Source organism: Corvus kubaryi, unplaced genomic scaffold (genome assembly GCF_017639235.1).
Source record: "Corvus kubaryi isolate FWS band 111438036 unplaced genomic scaffold, C.kubaryi_AGA036_p1.0 134, whole genome shotgun sequence".
Classification (NCBI taxonomy): domain Eukaryota; kingdom Metazoa; phylum Chordata; class Aves; order Passeriformes; family Corvidae; genus Corvus; species Corvus kubaryi.
In genome coordinates this window covers 5,993,356-6,017,151 of record NW_024580668.1, presented here as the reverse complement: position 1 = coordinate 6,017,151, position 23,796 = coordinate 5,993,356, and the positions used below count along the sequence as shown (strand labels likewise).

Below are 23,796 nucleotides of genomic sequence, written 5' to 3'. Positions count from 1 at the left end.
GCCCACACAATGCCTAAATCTTCTGGCTTTGACCTTAGTCCAAGCCAATCACCCTGGGTTAAACCTTTGGGCCATCATAGACACCCAAACTCTCCCTAAATAGAATTTAAAAAGCAAAAAGGCAGATGGAGTTTGCTTAACTCGTGCACTGAATGCTACAAATAACAACTGTGAGTTTATTGACAAACGGCTGAGGAGATGGTCTGGTTCCACTTAGGGGCTGGAAAGACCCCAATTATCAATGCAAACGTCTTGCTTGGACCCTGTTCCAGGAATTCTGTGCTCCAAGTCGTCCCATTACCTCAGCACCAGCACTGGGGGAGCAGATATCCCTTTATACCAAGGGAAAAAAGGCAGCCAGCACTAAGGCAATACCTGATACACAGCTGACACCAGATTTTCCAAGCAAGTCAACCCCATCTTAACACAAATCAAAATTACTATTTGGGGCCTTTTTGGTTTTTTTTTTAAGGTTTGGTTTGTGACCAAAGGAGCTGCACTGAGGACCCTGCCCTAAGCAGGAGTGCTGGAGATCATCCTATCTATGCACAGCACTGCAGGCTAATCACAAACAGGATGCTCTGTGAACTGGAAAGAAGGAAACCTCCCTAGCTTCTTGTTATCACCTGTTTTTCTATATTTAGTTCACTTTCAGGGCAGTTTGCAAGGAATATTTTGCACTGACTGCAAATACAGCCATCTTGTAAGCAGCAAGGGACAGGGGGGTGAATTTTGGTGGCTTTCACTCATTTTTGTTCCTTCCCAGAGTCAAATTCAGACTAGGACACATTTCCTTTCGGGCACACTCTGGTTTTGGTCCCTGCTTTGCCTCGCTGCCTCCCATCACTAGGTTGGTAGCAGCCTATGATGTTTGGGATTTCTGCCTGCCTCCTTGCTGAGGCGAAGCTGATTAATGAAATCAAGCATTGTTAAGGGGTGGAGGCACAAAATGCACCATCATGGAAGTGTCGCCTTTTCAAGAAACAGCTGGGAACAGCGATTAGCCCTGGCTGTGAGTGTGGCTAAGCCATGAGAGTAGCAGGAGCCTCAGAATTTACAAGGAAACACACATTCCTGTATTCATTTCCTTATTTTCTTGACAGAGCCGGTGGCACAGCTTATGGGGCCATCTGGGGAGCACATTTGTGTTCTCGGAAGACTGCACAGACAGCTCAGGGCAGCTCAGACAGACTCACTTGGTTTAAACTTCTTGCTGCTTACCAGCTTTGCCACCTGCCTCCCAGCTTGGCTGGTGAAAGGTGGGGTTCATTAAGTGCTGAATTCTCACAGTGGCTCCTTAAAAAGGAGCTGCAAGAGCTTAGACACTCTCAAGAGCAGGTAGAGACAAATATTTCAAGAGCATAAAAGTCCAAGATTTGTCCATTAGAATGTATTTATTTGAAAATACATCATAACACCTGGGTAACACATCATAGTGAATGGTTGAGCTTGGTCCCTCCCCACAGTCCATCCCTGCTAAGTGGAGAGTCCTGCCTTTCCAAACAGCAGCAGGATGAGACTCCTTGGCTCATTCAATGGCTTCCATGACTTCCATCACCAGAGTCCGGGGTCCTGTCATGATGAGGCTGCTGATGGTCTGATAGTCCAGGTGCAAAACATACACTCCATTGACTGAGAAAACAAACTGGCACACCTGCAAGAGAGGAGGGACAGGTTACCTCCAGCCCCACAACACCTCCTGCCCGTGATTAACTGGAACCAGGGGCTGTGATGCAAATAACTTGTGTCAAAATCCTTGAAACCTTAAAGCATCACCGCCTCGTAGCTACACCAATAATCACAGTGCTGCAATCACTGTGTCATAAAAACAGGACCAAAGGGATTTAGATTTGAGCTAACAGAGGAAAAAAAGACTAATTTAGGAGCAGTGGCTCATTTCACACATGGAAATGAGGCACAATATTAACATCCAGCAATTTGGTAGCAAATGAGATTAGGTAAGGAGAAATTAACTGGGCTCTTGAGTAAATGAAACAAATTCATCCATCCCCTTCCAATCCTGCCTGAAGCAAACAAGGAGTCACACTCTGCCTCTGAAGAATCCCACTGTTTCAAATATCCATGTGACTTTAGACTTATATCAGCTTTTAGAAATTACTCCCTCGCTGTTGGGGTTTTTGTAGGGAACTGGAAAACTCAACACTTCTTTCATTCATGCCTGAAACTCTACACATGAAACTCATACATGCCTGGGCCTAAAGTGAGTTTCAAGCTCGAAGTTCATTTTACCTGAGCTGGAAATACTGGAAGTTACTTGATGAATCAAATCAAGGCATCAATTTAATATTATTAAGGTTTTGTGTACATGGAAAAGAGCTCCATGCAGAAGTCCATTGCTAATAGCAGGGAAATAAAATGCGCAGGAACTGAAATGAGCAGGTGATTCAGGACAAAGCTCTGCTCCTTCCCTGCTTCACTGGGGTTATATAAAGTCACTGGAACTGAGCTGGGAATTCTCTGCTTTGTTTTTAGTAGCTCAAACAGTTTTGACTGTTCCAAGGTCTGGCACAGGGATGGTTTACTTTTGACAGAATTTTTTGAGTTTTAGCTGCCCACAGCCCCTGTGCTGCCCTGAAGAAGGCAAATCCTCCACTCTGTCACGCACACAGGGCACTCTGCCTGCAGAGAGCATCCCTCCCTCCACCTTTCCCAGAGCTCCATGTGCCCACTCCATCAGTTTGATCTCCACTGCAGGAAGGGATTATCATGGAGGATGTGTTCAGCCCAAAAAGCTCAAACAGGACACAAATCCTGTCTCCTGCTTGGTCTCCATGAGTAAGAAGTACCTTCATCCCTGCAGCAGCAGCAGGTCCTCCTGGGTCCACTGCCTGGATGTGGCAAGGTCTTCCTCCTCGAACCACAAACCCCCAGCCCACCGCATCCCCCACAATCTGCCAGCAGAACAAAAGGGGTTTAAAAATCAATGAATGGGCTGGAGAGAGGAGATGCAACAGTTCCCAGAGAGATGGAGAGCTCATGATCCTAACCCGTTATGGGTGGGAGAGAAAGGGCTGTGCACTGAGATGCAGAACTGATTAACTGCTCCCTGCAAAGCTGCTTTCTGATTAACTCCCTGTCAGCAAGTGCAGGAAAGAGAATCACAGGCAGCATCAAGCTGAAGTGCAAGGCATGCATCACAAGCATGCTTGAGAACATTCCCAGAGCACGCACACGGCGCCTTTTCCTTGGCACAGCAGAGCATTTCCTGGGTGGAAGGAGCTGCTCTTTCCTTGCCCCACTCTGATGTCAGCCTGCCAGAGCACTTTGCTGCAATACTGCGGCCCTCTGATGTGACCAGAAGAGAAAAGGAATTCCCAAGGCACTTTGCACATCACCCATATAAATAAATAACAGCAACTGCAGAGCTAAGCAGGAGGAAATGAGCCATGAAAGGCCCAGGCTGGCAGAGTTGAAGGGCAGGGCAAGAGCATTCAGGAGGAGAATGAACAGCATGTCCTCAGACGTGCCATGCTAATCACCACCTTGACTTTTCTTGCCACTTCCCACTACTTTCTACAGCACACTTAATTTGGGAACCTGATCCACAGTTCCTCTGCAATCCTGCTTGTGCCAAACCAGCACGGCAAGGCAGCCCTTACGCTTCCTACACTGCTCTCTGTGAGACTGCCCCTTTCAGAGGTGGGCAGTGAAGGGATGAGACACAAAAATAACCAAGTGTGATAGGATCCACAGGGCAGGAGCTGCCTTGCAACATTTCCACCCAGCACCCACCATCCCTGCCTTGACCAGTCTTACAGCTTTAGAAATAATGTAAAAAGCAAAAGCCCCAAACTCAGGTTGTCTGCAGTCCTGGAGATGTAAAAAGCCCAACATAAGGAAGGCAAGAGCAGCCCTTGGATGCTCCCCCCATTCCATGCAGCTTCACCAGATGCTGATGGACCATATCAACACCCCTGATCTGCAGAGGGACCTGAAAGATGCATAAAGCTGTGCCTAAAGCCCTGGGACAGAGGGTGAGTGTCACAGTCCCAAGTGTCACAAGACTTACTGATTCTACGGTTTGCATGGAGCTGGATGGAACAGAAATCACAGAATCTTGGAATGGTTTGGATTGGAAAGGACCTTAAAGATCACCTCATTCTGATCCCTCTGCCATGGGCAGGGTCACCTTCCACTATCCGAGGCTGCTCCAAGTCCCATCCAACCTGGCCTTGAACACTTCCAGGGATGGGGCAGCCACAGCTTCTCTGAGCACCCTGTGCCAGGGCCTCACCAATGCCAAAAAATCTCCAAAATGGGAGGTTTTTTCTGCCCAGGAAACTTTTTTTCCTGATCTACCTCATGGATATACATTAAACCCTCAGAGGGGCTGAGCACATTTCCACCCACAAGAATATGTGAAGACATTGGCCCCTAGAGAGTCACCAACAAAAAGCCACGATGATGTGACATGCAGTCAAAGTTTTAGCATAGAGAGGTCACAGCAGCCAACAGAAAACCACCAAAGAGCAGGCAGGGAGCTGGATATGCTGGATTAGCAATGCCAGTCCCCATGGTCACTCACAGTCAGTGTTTTCTTGACGTAGGGGGCCCCAGGGGACAGCAGCTCTTCGTTGGTGACGGGTCTCTTTAACACTAGAGCAGAAGGTGACAGGTTCTATCAGCATCAAGGGGTTTGTACAGTAAAGTGCATAACAAGGCAGCCTGGGGATTGCCCTGGGCTGGAAAACAGATGTTAGAACCACAGTTCCTGCACACAGCAACCTTTGCATCCACCTCAGCGACTTTTCCAAACACATGCACAACTCTTCAAATCAAGGTGCAGAGGTGAGGCTGACCCTCTCCTCTCGATGGGTCTTGAGCCCGTGCCCTGAAGGAATCAATGTATCCCATATAACAACAGGCAATGCAGAAGCCCAGACCTGATTTGGGGTTGCACTCAGCCACAGGAGGGAATACTAATGTAGGAGGAGCACTGAAGTAGGTGTTGGAATTTCCAGAGAGGGAAGTGATGCTGCTCCTTCGAACCGCTGAGACAACTTTGATCTCCTTGTTGGTCTGGACTGAAAGAGGCAGATAAAAATTTTTTCAATGAAAAAATAGAGTAGTTTAAAGTAACAAACTTTCCCCCAAGCCTGACCTACACTTGAAAGGCATGTGTGGATTGAGGATGGCATTTGAGCTCAGAAAGAATAAAACCAGTTCAAAGAAAGATCAAGAGCTGAGCTGACACTAAGCTGTTTTCCTGGGACAGGGGTCTGTGCTAGAGACTGCCACTGCATTGTGACATCCACCACAAAGCAGTGGGATGGGTGTTCACTTCATGGGATGCCCAGAGAAGCCTCTCAAACTCTGCTGGAGCAACACCCTCGGCCCTGGGATACTCTGGTAATGCAATCCTTGCTTTCACTCCCCTCCACAAACACATCCACAGTTACCAGAGAGGAAGCTGGTGTTGCCTGGGTCTGGGTTGAGCTTGCGAAGGCAGAAGGGGCTGTCAGGGCTCTCGGAGAGGGCACGGGAAGAGTTCTCATTGAGTAACTCTGTGAGACGCCGCCGCCGGCGGAAGTTGATCCAGAACTGGTAGACGGTGTCACTGTCAAAGAAGTGATGCCGATTGGAGACTAGGAGAGAACAGGGGAGGAGGCAGAGGCTGAGGGGGTGGAAAAATATATAACAAATATCCTGAGGGACCCTCATGAATTGCTTTTAATGCCCCTGTGCTCTACTGCAGCTTTTCTGCCTGGTTGGGAGTGCTGCCTGCAGGGAGGGAGGAACAGCAAGGCCACCCCCCCAAGAGGTGCCATCTCCCAGGGGTGCACTCGGTGTCACAGCCCTCCACCTGCTTCTGTCCTGAGACACTCAGAGGACTCCCTGCCTTCCAAATTGGAAGTTTAATTATAGCAGATGGACGTGATCTGCCAAGTGGAGCTAAACATCACATCCTCACACCCCAGCCCTCCAAACCCAGGGGTGCAGCCCAGCCCTGTGGCCGGCAGCTTTGAAGAACTGAAGAGCAAGGGCTCAGATTTCATCTCAAAGCTTTTGTGGGTGGTGGAAGACTGCTCTGGTTTCAAAGGTCACCAGCTCCAAACATAGAACTAAAAGGCTCCATTGCCATCTCCAAGTGGGCACTTGACCAGCACTTGTTGCATGGCATGAATGGGGCTTTGTTCCTCACACAGCCACGCTCATCCCTGGCTTTCCACCCCGGCTCCAGCCGGGCCCTGGCTCACCATGCTGAATGAGCCCGTGCTCCAGCAGTGCCCGTCCCAGCTCCACCGCTTCCTGCCTGTTCTCCACTTCTCCCTCCTGAATGAGCCAGTCGATCATCTCAGAGCCCAGGAAAGTCCTCTGGTACTTCACCGAGTTCTCCTCTCTCACCTTCAGGATTGACTCTTCCACGCTCACCAGCCTGGCACAAGGTGGGACAAGGCTCCCGTGATGCCAGACATCCCTGCCAGTCCCCACGGGAATTGCAGCCGGGTGAAGCAAGGCCAAGAGAAGCAGGCAAAGCACTGCAGCCAGAACATTCCTGCCGGGGAGCAGCGGGAAGGGAGGGAGGAACACGGAGCTGCAGTCGGGTACCTTTGTAAATCTTCATCAGAGGCGAGGAAGCAGCTCCAGCAAAACCAGTTGGGCTGTGACCTCAGCTAAAGATCACAGGGAAAGCCAAGCAAGCGACCGAGCGTGGGTAACACATGGCAGACAGTCCGAGTGCATGGATAAGGTGCGTTTCAGTCAGCAGGTGTTCCACTGGCAGCGTGTGAGAGCTAAATCCAGCGTCTCCACGAGAGGGTGCAGCCGGCTCAGCCATGAGGCTGCCGGGATGCTCTCCCCATCCCACAGTCACTGCTGCGGATCAAGAGCAAAGTACAGGGATGCACATCTGGCAAAGGGGCAGGGACACACCCCAAATCACCACCCGCCTGGATGAAGGACTTCTCCTTCAGAGCCAGTTTGTGACTCTCCTTGCCAGAGTGGGAGGATGTGAAATGTGAAGAGCATGTTAAAGGAAACTGGTCCAGAGAGCGGGTTGGGGTTGAACTCTGGAAAGATGGCTCGGATTTAGAACCATAAACAGTCAACACAAAGAAAACTAAACACTTGGAGGTGGAAGGAGTTTTCTGTACTCTCTGGAAATTAACTTTTCCATTACAAATTTTGCAAACAGGCTAAGTGAGGTGCAGGGACCCAGACCCACGAGGATCCTGAAAATCCCATACCCTGCTGACTTTGGCAGGACGTAAGTCCTAATACAGCCAGTGGAAGCAGCTAACACGAGGAGGCTGGAAGAGTGCTGGGAATGTACCAGATCCCAGCACCTGCACTTGGGCTGGAGCCCCTGGAGGCATCCATGAGTTCATAGTAAGACTCCTGTCCCATCCCCAAGGATGCTGGTTGTCCTGCAGCTGTGACAGGGCTCAGGAAGCAGCACTTCCCAGCGGGACAGCAGGGAGTGCAGAGGAGGGAAAGCAAAGCCAGTAGGAGCTGTGGCTCCCAGCTGCAGAGCACCAGCAGCCAGCACCGCCAGCAAGGCACAGCCAGCAGGGCACAGCTCCAGCGCCCCAGTGCCAGGGGAGGACTCACGTACTTCTCATAAAGGCTCTGCCCTCGCATGAACACCTTCACATCCTTACTGAGGGGGAAGGTCCCGTCATCCTTGCGGAAGCGGTAGAGCAGCTTGGCATCCTTGTAATCCGAGTGCTCGTCACAGACTGGAAGAACACAGGGCAGGGATGTCAGTCCGTGAGGCACACACAGGGCTCACACTCAGCAGGATGTTGTCTCCAGGCTAATAGCTGTGAGGGCTTCATGCCATGTCCTTCCCTGTGCCCCTTGTCCCATGGAACAATCAGTATCCGAGACCTCGTCCCCAAAAATTACCTGCTCACAAATACTGGAAGCTCATACTGGTGGCAGAGGTCAGTCCCAATGTACAGACCTTGGGAAAGGTGGAGTCTGCATTTTGTTCCAGACACTAAAACATCCATTAGAAGAAATAGGGCTTTTTTTTTTTTTTTTTTTTCATTTAAGTGTTGTTGTTTGGATTTAGATTAAAAGAGGATGAACAGAATTGCCTCCATCAACTTTTTAAAAAAGCTACAGCCACATGGAAGCAGACTTGGAGGACAGAGGAAAACAAACCACACTGCACTCAAACCCCCACAAAATCACCTCTGTCAAAAATGCTCATAAGCTAAAAAATAAAAAATGGCATAAACTTTTCCACACCATTTGGTGCCAACCCAGCCCAATTCATCTGCATGGCAAACTAACCTCAAGAGAAAATTTCCTTCAAAGCCAGGTGCAATACAACTGGAATAATTAAATTTCTATGAAAAGCCTTGGATTCATCTTGGGGATGGGCACACAGGTTGTAAATGCACATTTTTATAGTTCATGTAACCTTTAGCAGGTAAATATTTGGGATATAGTTGTGAGATAAACCTGCCTGAAACAGACTCCTAGACTACAAGTACAAAAAAAGAACTAAAACAAAGACTAAAAACCCAGCTCAAAAATCATAGTTCAGATCTTAAAAGTCAGCCTGCCTTCAGGTCCACCCATGTGAAGCAAGAAGAAGAAAGTCAAGTGGTAAAAAAAACCCCAAACAACGAAAAACTGACAAAAACCAGAATGAAGAATATGCCTGGGAAACAAAGAAAATTAGTCAAAGGGAAAAAGAAAAACCACAAATGTTTCCTCACTAAAGTAACATCATCCACTAGAGTGAAATTCAAAAGATTCAAGATACTTCTTGTGAGAATTTTAACACTTTTTCATCCATCTGAGCAGACCGGCAAAACCACATTCCCCTTCAGGTGAGCAGTGAAATGCCAAAACTCGTCAGATTATCTCGCGTTCATCATTCCTGCAGAGCAGCTGTCTCAGATGCAATCAGGACTCTAAAGCCTGTGACTCACCGAGCACGAGGGCAGGATGAGAAGGTTGTTTCAACAGTGAAAGTTCGCAGCTTCATAATTCCAAGGAGCAAATATCCCAAAGCCATTGCAACTGGGAATAGAACATAAAACCCTATAGGGCTGTGCCCATAGAAAACCAAAGCAGTTTTACTATTTAAAGACCAATTTCAATGTGTTTCCAGTGTGTAATAGAACCAAAGCTCAAAGCACACCAGACAATTAAGAGGCAGCACGATGATCTGCATGAGATAATTATCTGGATGCCAGGGGAGAAGAGGGCAAACAGTGTAGCCAGACAATTGCCAAGCACCCAGAGCAGTGCTGCATTAGCTGGCAGCCCTCTTTCCACAGGACTAACAAAATTAATAGACAAAAAGCAAGTTGGAAAGTCAACTTCTGTGTCCTGCCAGGAATTATCATAGGAGCAGGAGGGACATGTCTTAATAAGTAATCAAAACAGTGCTGGTACCCAGTGCTGCACAGGTTTAATTAACTAATGGATTTGTTTGAAACTGTCAGCTGGAGAGATGGAAAAATAATCAGGTTTAAGTGTTAATGGTTAACTGAGAACTCCCTGCTTCAGCTTTTTGTGATAAAGCCCCGCAGCAGTTTATTCAAGGCAGTTTAATGTAAAGGGCATTACCCTCAGCAAGGAGCAGATGGCAACAGGGAGTGTTTGCATTGCAGTGGTCAAAGGCAGCTATTTTTGGACCCCAGAGAAGAGGGGAGAGGAGAGGGTTTGGTTTGGTGTGGTCGTCATCTGCTTCTGTCTCCGCAGCTACATCCCTGGGTGACAAACCAGCACCCAGCTCCAGGCTGCCACAGCTCCTGTCCCAAAGCCCTGGGAGCAAGAGAGCTCAACCACAGCGATGGCAGAGGCGTCCCAGGGCTGTTTGACAGTCTGGGGCTTTTGTTCCTGGCTGGGCCTGAAAACCACATGGACAGAAATTGCTTTTTGCCCACCTGAAGCACGTGTTTTCTGTTGTTACATCACGACCAAGGGCTGGACCTTGGGGATTGCTCTGCAGCTCAGAGCTCAGCACGTGATCGGAGTTAATCCAAAACTCCTGAAAGTTCCAAAGAAATTTAAAAAGAAAAAAAACCCTTGAATACTGCAAAGAGCTGGGCTTGAGCCTCAAGGTGATTTTTCTCCACACTTTTTTTCCTTCCTTTTTTTTTTAAATTAGGTTTCACAGACAAGCCTTTGTAATGGCAGCACACACTTAGATCCCAAGGGAGGCTTTCCTACAGGATTGCTGCAGCTCCAGGTCCACAGGTGTCAGATTAAATTTGCCTTGGAGTGTTGTAGACTCCACAGCCGTATTTGTCCCAGCATGGGGAAACTAAGGAATACTGGGGTCTTATGGTAAGAAAATGGATTTCCCTGAAGATGTGAAGCGTGTGCTGTAATTCAGCCTCCATTTCTGTGTGACATAAACATGAGCCAGACCAGCTTCTATACAAACATCCTCCTGGCTGGATACAGGGATACAGGTCAGGAATACAGCTCAGGTGCCACTGAGCTTGATTTCAAAGAGGAGACACTTTAGATGTCATTTACCAGTGCACAGCCCAAGCCCTTCTCTGGCGCACAGGGAACCGGCACATCCCCCAAAGCAAAGCAGCTTCACACAAATCCAGCCCCATCCAGCCTCTCCAGGAGCCCTCACCCATGGCAGGGTGGCAGACAGGGACCTGGCCACGCTGCTGTGGCTGGGCTGAGGGACACACAGGGTGAGCAGACACACAGCCCCCGCCCTGGGGTGGCAGGGACGCCCACACACCGTGGTGGATGATGTAGTGATCCATCAGCTTCTGCATGAGGCGGATGCCGGTCTCGCGGTCGGGCGCTTCCTTGTGGTCGATGAGCCAGTCCGTGAGCTCCTTGGCCACGAAGCAGTTCGGGTACGTCCGCAGGTGGTACCGCCTGTCCTTGATCAGCTTCCCATCGTGGAGGCGAAGCCTGGGGGGAAAGGCAGCCACTGAGCACAGCTGGGCTCACAGAGGAGTTTGGATCTGATGGCCCAGATCTGTCCAGCCGGGAGAGACCACCCTGGATGAGCTGGGACTTGCGCCAAGCACTCAGGGACTGATAAATGCAACCAAACCGCCTGGCACTGCCACACTGCACCAGTCAATCCCAAGGAGCCTCTCCACCATCCCCTTCTCTCCTCCTGCCACCACTCAGGTTGCCTGAGCAGACAGTCTGACCCATATGTAGCTTTTTGTTCTAAACAAGCCTCTCAAACCCACAGCAGCCAAGTAAAGGGGGTGAAGAGGGGCAAAACTCACAAGAAAAAAATAGCAGTACATGTATTTATTATCTTGGCATGATTCAGTGTCTCATTCTCCTTCCCCGTGGCCATGAAAGCAGGAATAAAGCTTGGAGGACAGAGGCTTACTCAGAAGTCCAGGTGGGAGCAGTAACAGGAGCCCTCCTTTTTTCTGTCCAAGCAATGAGTGCCAGGTGGATCCCATCACTACCTAATCCATGTACCCACTAACCCACAGCAACAGTGGACAACAGTCCTGACATTTTCTGGTTCCAGCTGGGATTGACTGGGACAGAGCTTACCCAAACAACAACCTTCCTATCCCGAAAACCCTGCTGTTATGGCTGGTCTGTGGCTCTGATGGAAAGATACATGGGGGAAGGTTACTCAGGTGAGCATGGCTTTGACTTTCAAAAGGACCTTAACACCTGAGCGAGTCACAAGGCACAGAGTTCCTCTGTGTTCCAGCCAAAGCCAGCCCAGTTTGGCAGGAGATCTGTCCAGGGGCCAAACTTTTGCCCTGTAGTCATGACCGTTCCCAAAACACCAGCGCTGGAAAATGCGCAGTGTGTGCAGCAGGCTCTGAGGAGAGATACTAATTAAACACCACTGTAACTGCAGGATGGTTTTCGTTTCAAATTATTCATCACAATTCCCAGTTTTGCCCTGGGCCAGTGAGTTTTACTGAGCCATTAAACACTGCAGCCTTTCGTTATTTCATGTCTCAATTTCTTTTGGTTTTTTTTGGAAAAGTTATGCCTGTTGGATTACACTTTTAGGTACCTCACAAGAAGTTTAAGTACCCTAGAAAGCTATCAGCTAATAGTGGATTGTCTTATATTGTAGGATTTACCAATACTAAATTCCTAAAAGTTTTACCATAAAACATTTTATTAGGGGAATAATTAGTAATTGATTGTTGTAATTAATGCTGAGAAGTTGACAGAAGTTTTCAGACCTTCCTGCTAATTAAAATACTAAACTAAAGATTTGTGCAGAACCAGCTCCTGGCCTTGCCTTGCACAGACCTCCCTCAAATCCTGAGGTCCATATCCAGTATTTCCCTCTTTACCTGGAAGACTCATTCCCTCATGTCACCAGCACTTGTTCTGCAGATGGATTTTACCCAGACAGAACAGTCCTCAGACAGCTGCCTTGCTATTTTTAGAGTTTTTGTCTTTTTTCTTCCTTTATTTCATGGTCCACCATCACAATGCAACCAGACACAGTCAGCAGTGACTGCAAAAAGAGGCTCCCCACCTATGAGGGAAGACACAGCCAATTTTTATGTTTTCTCTCTTTCACAATCAGCAAGTGGGAAGGCACTTTAGAGGAATGCTTGGTAAAGATAAGAAACGTTCCAAGAGTTCTCTATTGCCATCAAGAGTCTGCAGGACTCCATGACGAATATATATGTGTGTGTATATATATATATTTACACTCACACACACCCCCTGTACATACAGTAACACATGGACCATAATCACCCAAGGCCTGAATAGAAACTGGTTGTGTGGACACTATTTCCCCTGCTTTACTCCCTTTTTAAAATCATGTTTCAGAATACAGAAAAAAATGCACGGATTTTGAAGGAGAAAAATAAAATAAAATTTTTAGCAAGCAATGCTGCTAAAGCCTAAGGTTTAAAAATTTAAAAATACACTTATTCTGGAAATATTCTACTGGGACCAATTGCCAGCACAGGAATTAAGTGGTGTTTCAGCACCTCTGGAGCAGCAGCATCTTGGACCTTTAAGGGCTGGTTTAAGCCTGTGACAAGTTTTCCCTCTGCCCTGCAGACCCAGGGCAGCGGAAGAGGCTCGGCTTGAGTGTCCTTGTGGACTTCTCACTTTCCTCTTGTTTACTGTTTCCTGTCAACCCTGAAGACACAAACTTTGTCCTTCAGCACAGGATGTAAGAGCTCTTGTGTGATGTTGCAAAAAACAAAGCTGGTGAAACCATGAGTGGGTTCTAATCATGCTTCCAGATAAAAAAGATTAGGGGAAATATATAATAATATGCAATATTATGAGTTTTCTAGATGGCAAAATCTACCCTGTGGACATATTACTTCTTCAAAAGGATAAAAAAAAAAAAAAGGAGGCAGAATAAGGTCAGGATAAAACACTTGCTGGAACATGAGAATGGGCTCTTATGAAACACTCCTGGCTTGGCAGCCGGAGCCTCCACGTGCATTTGCTTTGGGTAGGTTGTGTTGGGTAAGCAAATTGTTTCTTTGTCAAGGTCACGACAAAGCCATCATTAGTCACCCCGGGTAACCTTGTTGAAAGGGACATCCAAACAGAAGAGGAATAAACTCTCCCTCACCTCCCACGTAAACAGACCTTGAGCATCTCAAATGACAAGGTGGATCTTTCAAGGATATTAACTCCAGTTCATTCTCACAGCAGCTAAGAACAAATGAGTGGCCTTGGAAAGATGAATCATCCAAAAGACCTTTTCTGTTCCTATCTTCACAGGGGAAAAAAAATCCAACAAATTTTTAAAAATCCCCAAACAACAAACAACTAAGTGCTCACTAAAAGGCAGCAACAGAAACAGGAGCATTTCTGCAAAGCAGCTGCTGCTGGGGAGGCACATCCAGGCAAAAGAGCTGCTGCAAACAGGCTCAGGAAACCCCAGTTTTCATCACCCCCAGTCTGAAAAAGCACCAGTACATCTGGGGACAAGGGAGGGCTTTGCACGCCTGTGACAGCCCAAAGTGGTACTGAGATGTTTTATTTTCCTTGTATTTAAATATAAGTATAGGAAGGCTTAAATCTCAAAAAGAAATCACAGGAAGCACAATTCTACTTCCCAGTCCTCCCTTTCACCAGTGCTAGAAATTTAATAATTAGCTTTTTAAGGTCATTCTGACCATGAAGTCTCATCTTTGAATAACACTCACTGCTACATCAAGCAGTGTCCCGTGATCCCTCAAGGAAGTCATGCTCACTACAAGAGATCCAAGTCCAACAGGGAGCCACCAAACCTCCTGCAGACAAATGACTTTTGGGCAAGAATACAAATTTTGGCACATTCAGCTACACACCTTAAAGTGAGCCCAATTTCCAGAGCACCAAAATAATGAGCACTTTATTTTGAGTATCCAAATAAAACACTCGTCACCTCTGAAAGTTTTGGACAGTGGCAGAAATTGCAATTTTATTCTTTGCAGGAAAAAAGCTTCCTTCTCCTCTCACTTTTTCTGTGCAAGACATAAATTTACTGAGTATATTTTATGTTTAGGAGTGATTAATGCAGCTTAACAGAGCTATTAGAGCACAGCTGCTTCTCTTGACCATGGGAATACCCAGACGAGAGTGCACCAGGGCTTGTCCATACTTGAGGAACTCCAATTACAGCAGGGTGTGAATGCAAAGCGAGGAAGCTGTTCCAGAATCTCTCTGTGTAGATAAGTCATTTGTTGCAATTAGAAGTGACTAATTGGGCCTCTCTTACAGAATGCCACCCAGGAATACCCAACGCCTAGTAAAATCGATGTGATTTTCATGCAAGTTTTTATGCCTGACACAAGAGGAATGACAGCAGACGTGAGGAACGAGCCCGAGCCAGCAGCCCTCTCAAACTCAAGGCCAAAATAGCAGCGAAAATTTTATCTTCATCTTTTTAGTGGAGAGAGACTCAAAATACAGAATTATTTTTCCTCCTCCCTGAACCAGGCAGCTGTTGAAGCAGAGGGACCCTGGCAGACAGGCAAACCCAAACCACACCAGCCAATCTCCCAGCAATTCCTTCAGGATCCGCTTCATTCCCGGTCATCCACACGGAGCATTCTGTCAGCCCTCACTCGTGCAGCTATTCCTGGCTGGGAAACCCATCCTGACACTGAACAGACTCACCCCTCTGGCCAAGCCAAACTCGGAGGCATTTGCAAACTTTCTGGGAAGCCAAAGAACTGCAAAGATGGAGCAAAGGTTTGTTTGATTTAATGTAATAGTGGGGAGGCAGGGCAGGAAGTGGGGAGCAGGGAAAAACAAATGTTTGATGTTTCATGTGGACACAGCAGCGTTATTTGCTGATGGAGGTTTACAGAGTCAGGCCAGCTGCAAGGCTCCTTTCCATGCCTCTGTATTCCACATCTGGGGAAAAGCAGAGGACAATGTGGACATTTAGCCCTGTCCATCTGCTGCTGTCTGAGACATCACCCAGCCCCTCTGCCTCAGTTTCCCCACTGCTCTCCACCAGCCATCCAGGTCCCAGGAGATTCATACCACTCTAAATCCTTACCTGCCAGGCTGTGAGATCCCCAAAATACAGAAGAGAAATTGAAACACTCAGCGTGTTCTGCCTCACTCAATTCTCCTTCCAGCCAGAGGTTCAGTAGAAGGAGCAGCCCAGCTCCAGGCTGGGGTCCATCTCCTCATCCTCCTCCCCAGGTTTTACACCAACAGCTCCTTCCCATCCTTCTGCACTGGGAACAGGCTCCTGCCCAGACCGAAGCAGAAGGATGCAGCTGCTGTGTGCCCAGCCCCAGCAAAAGGACCCTCCTCTCCCTCACTGTGAACTCTCAGATTCTGGGAGCTCCCGAAACCAAGAAACTTTAAGGCACTGCAGCCATGGGGGAAAAAAAAATGAAGAAAAAAAAAAAAAGATGGATGTCCCCAAAACTACATAAATTTTGTGGTTTCTATTCAACGTCAGCCCAGTGTGCAGTGTACTGGAAGAGTTCTGTTCACAAACAAATTTACTGTATCCCCTTCTTGTGCTTACAGTCACAATCACCAAATGGTCCAGGGCCTGATCTGCTCCTGTCCTGCAGCAGGTATGGGGAAGTCACATCACTCCCCTCATGTGGAACACAGTTTCAACACACAGCTTGGTTATTTTATGTTCTCTCTGAATACCTGACCCCTTCCTTTGGCCCAGGCTATGGGGCTCAACTTAAACCTCAGTCACTCCAGATGAGTAAAATACTGGAAATATAAATATGAATAAACTGCTCTGTCCCTTGGCTGTATTTTCAAGATGGGGCCCCAATCCTTAGCTGGAAGTTATCAATCCTTGGTACAGTACAAATAGTAAAGCCAAAGCTAACAGTGCTCACTGAGAATGAACAACATACCTACACCAAGCTCATTTCAGGGATCTGATGATAGCACACTCAGGCTCTGGGCTACTTACATTATCAAAGATATATTTCCTAGTTTCCACCCTCATTTCAAAACAAACCAGAATGGCTCCAGATAGAAACAAGCAAACTCTGCTCTAGAGCTAGGAAAGCCCCAGTCACATGCTTGGAAGTAAGGAGATGGTTCTGACCCCAGATACACGAGGAACACGTTTTCTCAGCCACACATAGCATAGGAGAATGGATTTCTGTCTCCATAAGAGGAAATCCCTCAGAAGCTGCTGAAGAACGGGGACTACAAACCAGCAGAAGTTCCCAAAAGAGACTTTCAGGAAATGGAAGATTCAATTCAGGCACATGGCACCCATGGAATGCTCTTCCAAGTCACCCTGAAAGTCCGAGCATCCTCAGAAATGCTGCTGTCCTCATCCAGCCAAGGATCAGGGACCTTGTGGGGGCTGCTCAGTGCCACCACATCACTCTCTGTGCTTGGGGGAAGGTGGAAAGGGACAAAAAAATCTGTTGCCATCTAAACTCGCACATCAGTCCCCTGGCACCTGGGGGTGAAGGGCAGGAGACGCCAGAGAGGAGCAGCAGGACAAGGTATAACAGGAAAGGAACTGGTTCACCACTCTGGTGGGTGTAGGAAGGGTCAGCAGGTACTGGGGAGGGGGGTACCAGCACCTGGGGGAAGGAGCTTGCTCAAGGATAAAACTTTGAGCCTGCTGCTAACGGGACACAGCCCAGACCCCCGGGTACAGCCCTGCCCCGGGCTGCAGGAGGACCCCGGGACCTCCTACCTCAGCTGCTCTCCAGCAATCATCACTTCAGCCCTGTAGTGGTGCTCCGTGGCTTTCTTCTTCAGGCTGCTGCTCAGGCTCTCCATGCCGGGCTGCCGGGGGGCGGCGCGGGGGAGATGCTCCCCATGGGATGCGGGTGGGGAAGATGCTGGTCCCCGTGCGGGCCCCGCCGCTGGCGCGGTGCAGGTGAGGCAGCCCGGAGTTGCTGACTCCAGCTCCACGCCTCTGCTTCCCTCCCGGCCGGCTCCGGAGGAGGAGCCTGCTGCAATCCGAGCCCGGCTCTGCCGGCTGCTCACCCGCTGGCTCCAGCTGCCAGCCGGGAGGGTGGCCGGGATGCTCCCAGCAGGCTGGGACAGTGTCCCCTCTGCCGGGGGATGACTCCGGCAGGCTCCGGGCACACACGGGCTGGAGGAGGAGTGGTTTGATGAGCCATAAGGTGGACAAAGCACTTCATTCCTTACGCTGTAACTTTCCTGCAAGGGTTCAAGATGTGCCATTCCCCAACGCAAGCCGTGGGCCTTGTTCCCATCTTCCTCCCTGAGGACTCTGCCTTTCCATGGGTTGGGATCCATCCAACACCATGGGCAAGACTTGCTTAAAAGAGGACTCAGAGCAGCTTGAGCCCTCCCTCTGTGCAGGAGCCACCAGAGAGATTGGATGGAGAAGCACAGGCTGTAAATAGCAAGATTGGGCACTGGTGAATCTGGAGCTCTGCTGGTGCCAAGCTGACACTGATACCACCTCTAAAATCTGCCTCCAGGCACTGGCACCTGCCTCAGCTACCACTTGTCATTCTCATTATTTGAGGAACTTTCTGCAAGGCCAAAGCTGACCTGAAAGTGATGGTGACCAGCAAAGAAAAAGGCAGAGGAACTGGGATGTGGAGGGGGTTAATTACATCCATCACTACTGTCAGATTCCTGTGCAATCATACTTCCATCAGTTAAATCAGGAGTGGAAAATACTGCCTGGCACAGGGGACCAAACCTCAGAAACACAAAAGAAACCTACCAAAAGAGAGCATGGAGAAGATGGGTGTGAGGGCAGGGAAGGAAATTTTATCAGCTAAGGAGGTTTTGCTTCAATTTAAAGCCTAGTAAAGCATCAATAAACTAAATGCTGTCCTTAATTAGCTCCTCTGTAGCAGCAATTCATCAGCAGGCGGTGAGCGTGCCGTTGTCTCCATCGGCAGAGACTTCCAGGCTTACATCCCCCCATGCCATAAACGCTGCTAAATCCAACCACCTGGCTTGGGGATTCGGGAAGTGCAGCGTGGAGCGGCCAGGAGTTCCAGAGAAGGAACAGGAGACACAGGGCTGGACAAACCTCGCTCGCGGTGCTCCCATCCAAGTCAAACAGCCAGGGAGCAGCAGGATGGGCTGTGCCAACAAGACTCCCTCTATCCAGGCTGTCCCAGAGCACGCTCTCTCCACGTCCCGCTGTTCAGGCCAGGCCATCAAGGCAGGCGAACAGGCTGCCCTTGTGCGCACAGCCGGGCTCAGCCCGCAGCCCCGGGGCACGCTCGGGACGGCTCCTGGAGCCCGCTCCGACGGCGCCGATCCCGGCGTGTCCGAGCCAGTCGCAGCAAAAGGGCCTTTGAGGTGCCCCCAGGGCAGACTGGGCTTGTCCCTGCCCTGCTGCAGCATCCTTCATTCCCAACATGAACGCGGTGGGGAGAGCTCCCCAAACCTGCCCATCCCATCGCTCGCTGTGCTACTTCAACTGTGGAAAATCTGCTGCTGTTTTAATCATTGGACAATAACTATCTTCCTTAAAAAAAACCCCAAAAAACCAAAAAAGAGACAGCTCCAATCCTGAGCGTGTTTTACAGTAACAAGGTAAAGGATTTCAACTCTTGCCAGCTTCTTCCATGAAAAACACAGGAGGAAAAAAGCTTATTGTTCCCATAAATAACCTTGTAAAACGTGCCCTTTAAATTAGACTTTAATGTTTCTACTTAAGACACAAAAAAAAGGAAGAGATGCTACTAAAAATATATTATCTCCCCATCTCAAGCCTGGGAAACAGTCAAGGGAGCAGAGTGAGGGCACAGGAGGCTGGGATATCCAGGGCTGCTGAGGATGAAGCTGTGCTTGGAAAGCTGCCTGTGGGGACGATGGGCAGGGAGATGGACTAAAACTTGTCCTGAGAGGACAGAGCACCACTGTAAACCTGCAGCTCCAGGAGGTGACTGGAGTGGCTGTTCTCCCAACAAGGACCAGGGCCAAGCTCATGAAATGAGTCAGCAGCCTCGAGACAAACTAGAGGAGGGTTTTCCCCCTTCAGCTGCATAAAATTAAATTGTACAAATTATCAATACTGGATGTTAAGCCTCAAACTCTAATCTAAAAAAGGAATTGGGTAAATTCATGCAGGACAGGCATTGGTATAGAACATGGAAATCAAATGACTGCTTCTGTTTTCAGTGATGGAAGGTACAAGAATACATTAGTGGAGAGTTCACTCACAATTTCTTCTCTTTCCCTGATTTCTGCTCCTGGTCCACACCAGAGCAAGGATCTAGGCCCAGAAGAATTTCCATCAGCTCAACATCCTGAATGTCACAACCTCAGGGCTTTTTACACTGACATTTAGGGAGAAGAGCATCTCACCAATTCAGGAGAAAAGGGATGTTAAACCAAAGCCCCGTGCTCACAGCACCGAGCTCTTATTTAACCTCAGCAGTGTCCTCTGCAGATCTGACAGCTTTCCCCCAAAGCATTTTGTTCCCTTTTGTGAAGGGAATACAGGGAATACACCCAGCAAGCTGCTGTTAACTCCATCCTGGAGGTGACAAAATTTCAGGGCTGGGAAAAACAATCCCTGGATATGTCTCCCTCACTCCCCATACCTGCAGGGATTAATTAAGTTGAATCCGTTATCGTCTCGATCTACAGATGAAAAGTGCTTTCCATGGCATGGCTTCAGAGTCCAATCTACAACAAATATGCAGAGTCCATCTAGGTCTCCCCTCCAGAGGAACTGCAGTGTCTGAATTTTTCTGTTTCCATGGATTAGCAAGTAGTTTGACTCATTAAGTGTTCAGATAATACAGAGGCACCTCTGGGTACAGCCAAATATTTTTGTTCTCGGTTCCCAACTTTGTTCCATCAAATAGAAGGTTTAGCATCCTTTCATTTTTTTTGTTTCCTTCTTTTTTCCCTGGCAGGGCTGAGGAAAAGACAGGAAGAAATCAGATGAGTTTGTTTTGAAAAGCTGTAAAAAGATAAAAGAACTGTTTGTAAATCTTGCCAGGAGTGAGCACAGAGGATACCAAGAGCTGTCACAGCCATCCTTGTCCCCAGCTGCAAAATTTGCCTTAGTCCTTTGCCTAAATTTTGTACTCCCTGTGGCAGTTCAGGCTCTGCATTTCAAGCAGAGAGATGGAGAAATCTCCCGTGCAGGGGAGCAGAGCCTGGCAAGAGACAGATTCAGATTTTTCCTGCTCTGAGCTGGCACAGCCGATGCCAGCAGGCTGCAGCCGGCAGCCAGCCAGCACTGCTCACCCCACACACCAAGTTTGATTTAGCTTAAGCAAAAAAAAACTTCAAAAAAATTTAAAAATGAGTTTGCTGCCAACATCAACACAATAAAATCCCTGATTTGCATGGCCTGTGTTTCCTCTGGCCTTCCCCAGGCCAGCTGACACGGTTCTCCTTGCCAGAGAGCATTTCCCTGGGGTAAGTCCTTGTCCCCGGCAAGGTGTGCTCACCTGGGCTGGAGCCCGGCCAGCCGGGCTGGCAGCAGAGCGCCCAGCATTGTTCGGGAGCCAGGCCCTCCCTGCTGCTTTGGGAAAAGTTGTTTCTATTTGGCAGTACAGGTCACAGGCCACCCCCGGGGCTGTTTGTGCTTAAATCTTTGGTGTCAGTGCCACAGCAAACGCGGGAGGCCACCTCGCATCAACCCCCTCCACTTGGAACAGCACATCGGCAATTCTGGGGACATCTTGCGTGGAGATCCCTCATCCACAGCAGCCAGGGAATGGTCCCGTAGCCATTAAAGCCAGCCTGGAGGTTGCTGTGCACCAGGGAAGCACATTGCACCCTGGAGAATCCTCACTCCTGTGCTGGAAGCTGGGACTGGACAGCAGCATTCTCAGAGCCCGAGAAAAGCGGGAAGATTTATTCCCACCTAGTGGCAGAAAACGAACACGTTATTCAGCAATTTCTCATTACCCAGTAATAAATCTGAGCTGGAGCTCTCCTGTCATTGAGTGTCCTTCCTTTTGTTCCAGAAAAAAACCTGGATGTTTGAGCAATATGTTGCTTCTTTCCACAGAAAAGAGAGGCTGCTAACCCCAAGCAATCAAATCCAAGTCCAAGTAATTTGCTTGGCTTCAAAGTAACAAACAGGGAGATCTTTGTTGCCCTTAAAATTGTAAACTAATACAGTTCAGTTGTGGTTCTCCAACTACAAGGAATAAAACTTTAGCTTGGAAAAAAGACAAACCCAAAAACAAACACTGAAAAATTAATTTTTCCCATGATTGCATTGCTTCAGGACCTGGAGCTTTAATGAAAACACCACCAAGTACTCACCTTCTTTATGAACTAATAAAAGTTTTCACTGGGAAAAAAGAAAACCAACAAAGAACAAATGACAACAAAAGAAATGCTCTTACACAACAAGACACAGAACCTGCATCACCTCCACTTCCCCATTCCTCAACATCAGAAGAAACATTTCAGACTGTCAATAGTCCTTACCTTTCAGCTCCCATACCAGTGTGTGGGTGTAAGACTTCAAAGCAGGGAAGAGGAGTTTAATTCCCTCTGCTCACCCTCAGGGTGAGGCTCTTCAGTGTGTTTTTTAAAGATCAATCAGGTGTTGCAGACCACTGGGACAGGGACACAGAGACTTCCTTGTCCCTGCTCTGGGACATCTCTGAGATGCACCTCTGCTGCCCCAGCTCCACAGAAGCCCCCAGGACTTGAGAATCTTACAGGTCTCTTCCAGTCAAAATGATTCAATGATTCAGGGAGGAGCAGACTGCAGGGCAGCACTCAAGAGTTCCCCAGCATGGTCTGAACACCCTGATCTGGGTCAGGGCCATGCCAGGGCCAAATCTAGATCCACATTTCTCCCAGAGAAGGAACGCTCCAGCTTCAGAGATGGGGAAGTCTCCAGTCTCTGCTGTGATGGGAATGTGCTAATTATGTTACAATTAGCCTGGACTGAACACAGCCAAAGGAGCCACTCCTGGCAGGGGAAGTGTAATCCTATCATGATCCATTAAAAAGAGCTGCTGGCTATTGCTGTGCCAACCTGTATTGGGAGCAACGAGAGACAGCCCTGTCCTGGCTCTGCACCATGAGTCTGCTCTTCCTCGTCGTAAAGAAACGGCTCTTACACTGCTTTAACAGCAAGGGCCAGGATATCAGGGGTAACATAAAGCCTAGAACCTGGTATTTGTTACAGCGTGAGCTTTAAACTGCCTCCATCCAGCCTGGTGCACTCTGGCAGAGAGATGGGGGAGCTGAAATCCCAAGGCAGGATATAAAATCAAAGGAGCACCTGTGTGTGGCTGGAGGACAGGAATTTGCCCCGTGTTGGCTGAATGCAGCATGAAAGTCCCAGGCAGAGGACAGGATGGGGCTGTGGATAAGCAGATCCACGAGCAGGAACACGTTTCCAACCCTGCATCCAGCTTTCAAACCTTATGTGAGGTTCCCTCAGAGCCATCCATGCCCAGTGACACAATCCCCTCTAGAGGAAGGAAGCTGAAGTGACAAGTGAAGATCTCTGCCAGCAGCTCTGAAAGGAGCATCTTCACAGAATCATGAAATCATTTAGGGTGGAAAGGACCTTCAAGATCATCTAGTTCCAACCCCTGCTCCGTGGGCAGGGACACTTTAACTAGGCCAGCATCATCTGTGTGAGCTGGTGCATTGCCTCAGTCCTTCCTCACACCCAGTGCAAGAGAGGCTTTTTGTGGCCTTTAGCACATGGTTAAAGCCCCTTCCCAACCACCATCAGAGTGAAGACAGGCATTTAACAGACATGGGAGTGGGGGAGCTTATTCTGCAGAGGCTTAATTTGACAAGCTGGGATCTCACCAGCAGCCTAGATTACACAAGAAGTATTTATTCCACTTCTCTGATATGCTTTGTGCTCCCTCCCAAGGTCTGTGACCAGCTTAGAGACACGCCTTGGTGTGGGCAAGAAGTTTAAGAGAGTTGCAGTAGCCTCAGCTTCAGATTCTATCTCTTCTTGCCAGTCCTGCAGTAACACTGGGCAGCTTGTCTTGACCAGTGAAGCCCTGTCTGGGCAAACTACATTTGTAATTCAAGTCTAGTGCATTGAGCTGCACCCCTAAAGTGACATCCAGTCACATCCAGTGAGAGCTGGTGGCTGGAGTCAATAGGCAATTTGTGAACACAGAATTAAAACAGCAATTCCATCTCGAATGGTATCAAGCTTCAATGCAACAACACCACACAGAAAAGCTTCTGTAAGGAAGAAAATTCCTAGTTTGACCTTGATCACAACGGCCTTTATATAGGCTGGCACATCAATTTACATACACTAACCATCCATGTCAGCAGAGTAGGGAAAAAAATGTATGTACAAGTAGTTTTTGCCCTAGGTAGTAAAACACCATTCCATTAAAGGCAAAATGAGCAATCCAGTGCAGAACTGCTGATACTAAGGAGCAGCACTTCTCAATCAGAAGTGGTGAAATTTTTTTCATAAAAGATGCACTCCAGCCTTTCTGTGCTTCC

General features: G+C 48.4%; 1 protein-coding gene across 2 annotated transcripts; it reads right to left on the bottom strand.

Annotated features, from left to right (window-relative positions):
• Window positions 1-1,375: 1,375 nt before the first annotated feature.
• Window positions 1,376-17,340, bottom strand: LOC121673423 (DEP domain-containing mTOR-interacting protein-like). 2 transcript variants are annotated; one of them, XM_042046717.1, is made up of 9 exons: window positions 17,075-17,340; window positions 10,694-10,872; window positions 7,577-7,700; window positions 6,219-6,397; window positions 5,421-5,606; window positions 4,905-5,045; window positions 4,547-4,617; window positions 2,772-2,912; window positions 1,376-1,654 (listed from the first exon to the last, which is right to left on the bottom strand). In XM_042046717.1, exons 1-9 carry the CDS (start codon window positions 17,158-17,160, stop codon window positions 1,529-1,531), a joined length of 1,233 nt encoding a protein of 410 aa, XP_041902651.1. In that variant the 5' UTR covers window positions 17,161-17,340; the 3' UTR covers window positions 1,376-1,528. The 2 variants fall into 2 exon arrangements, with proteins under 2 accessions (XP_041902651.1, XP_041902659.1); XM_042046725.1 differs by having other exon boundaries at window positions 2,808-2,912; window positions 17,075-17,337.
• Between the last annotated feature and the right edge of the window lie 6,456 nt (window positions 17,341-23,796).

Coding starts and splice junctions, on each gene's coding strand:
- LOC121673423 (XM_042046717.1), bottom strand. CDS start 17,160: ATGGAGAGCCTGAGCAGCAGCCTGAAGAAGAAAGCCACGGAGCACCAC. Junction 10,873..17,074: donor ATTGCTGGAGAGCAGCTGAG/GTAGGAGGTCCC, acceptor CTTTCCCCCCAG/GCTTCGCCTCCACGATGGGA. Junction 5,607..6,218: donor GCACGGGCTCATTCAGCATG/GTGAGCCAGGGC, acceptor GTTCTCTCCTAG/TCTCCAATCGGCATCACTTC.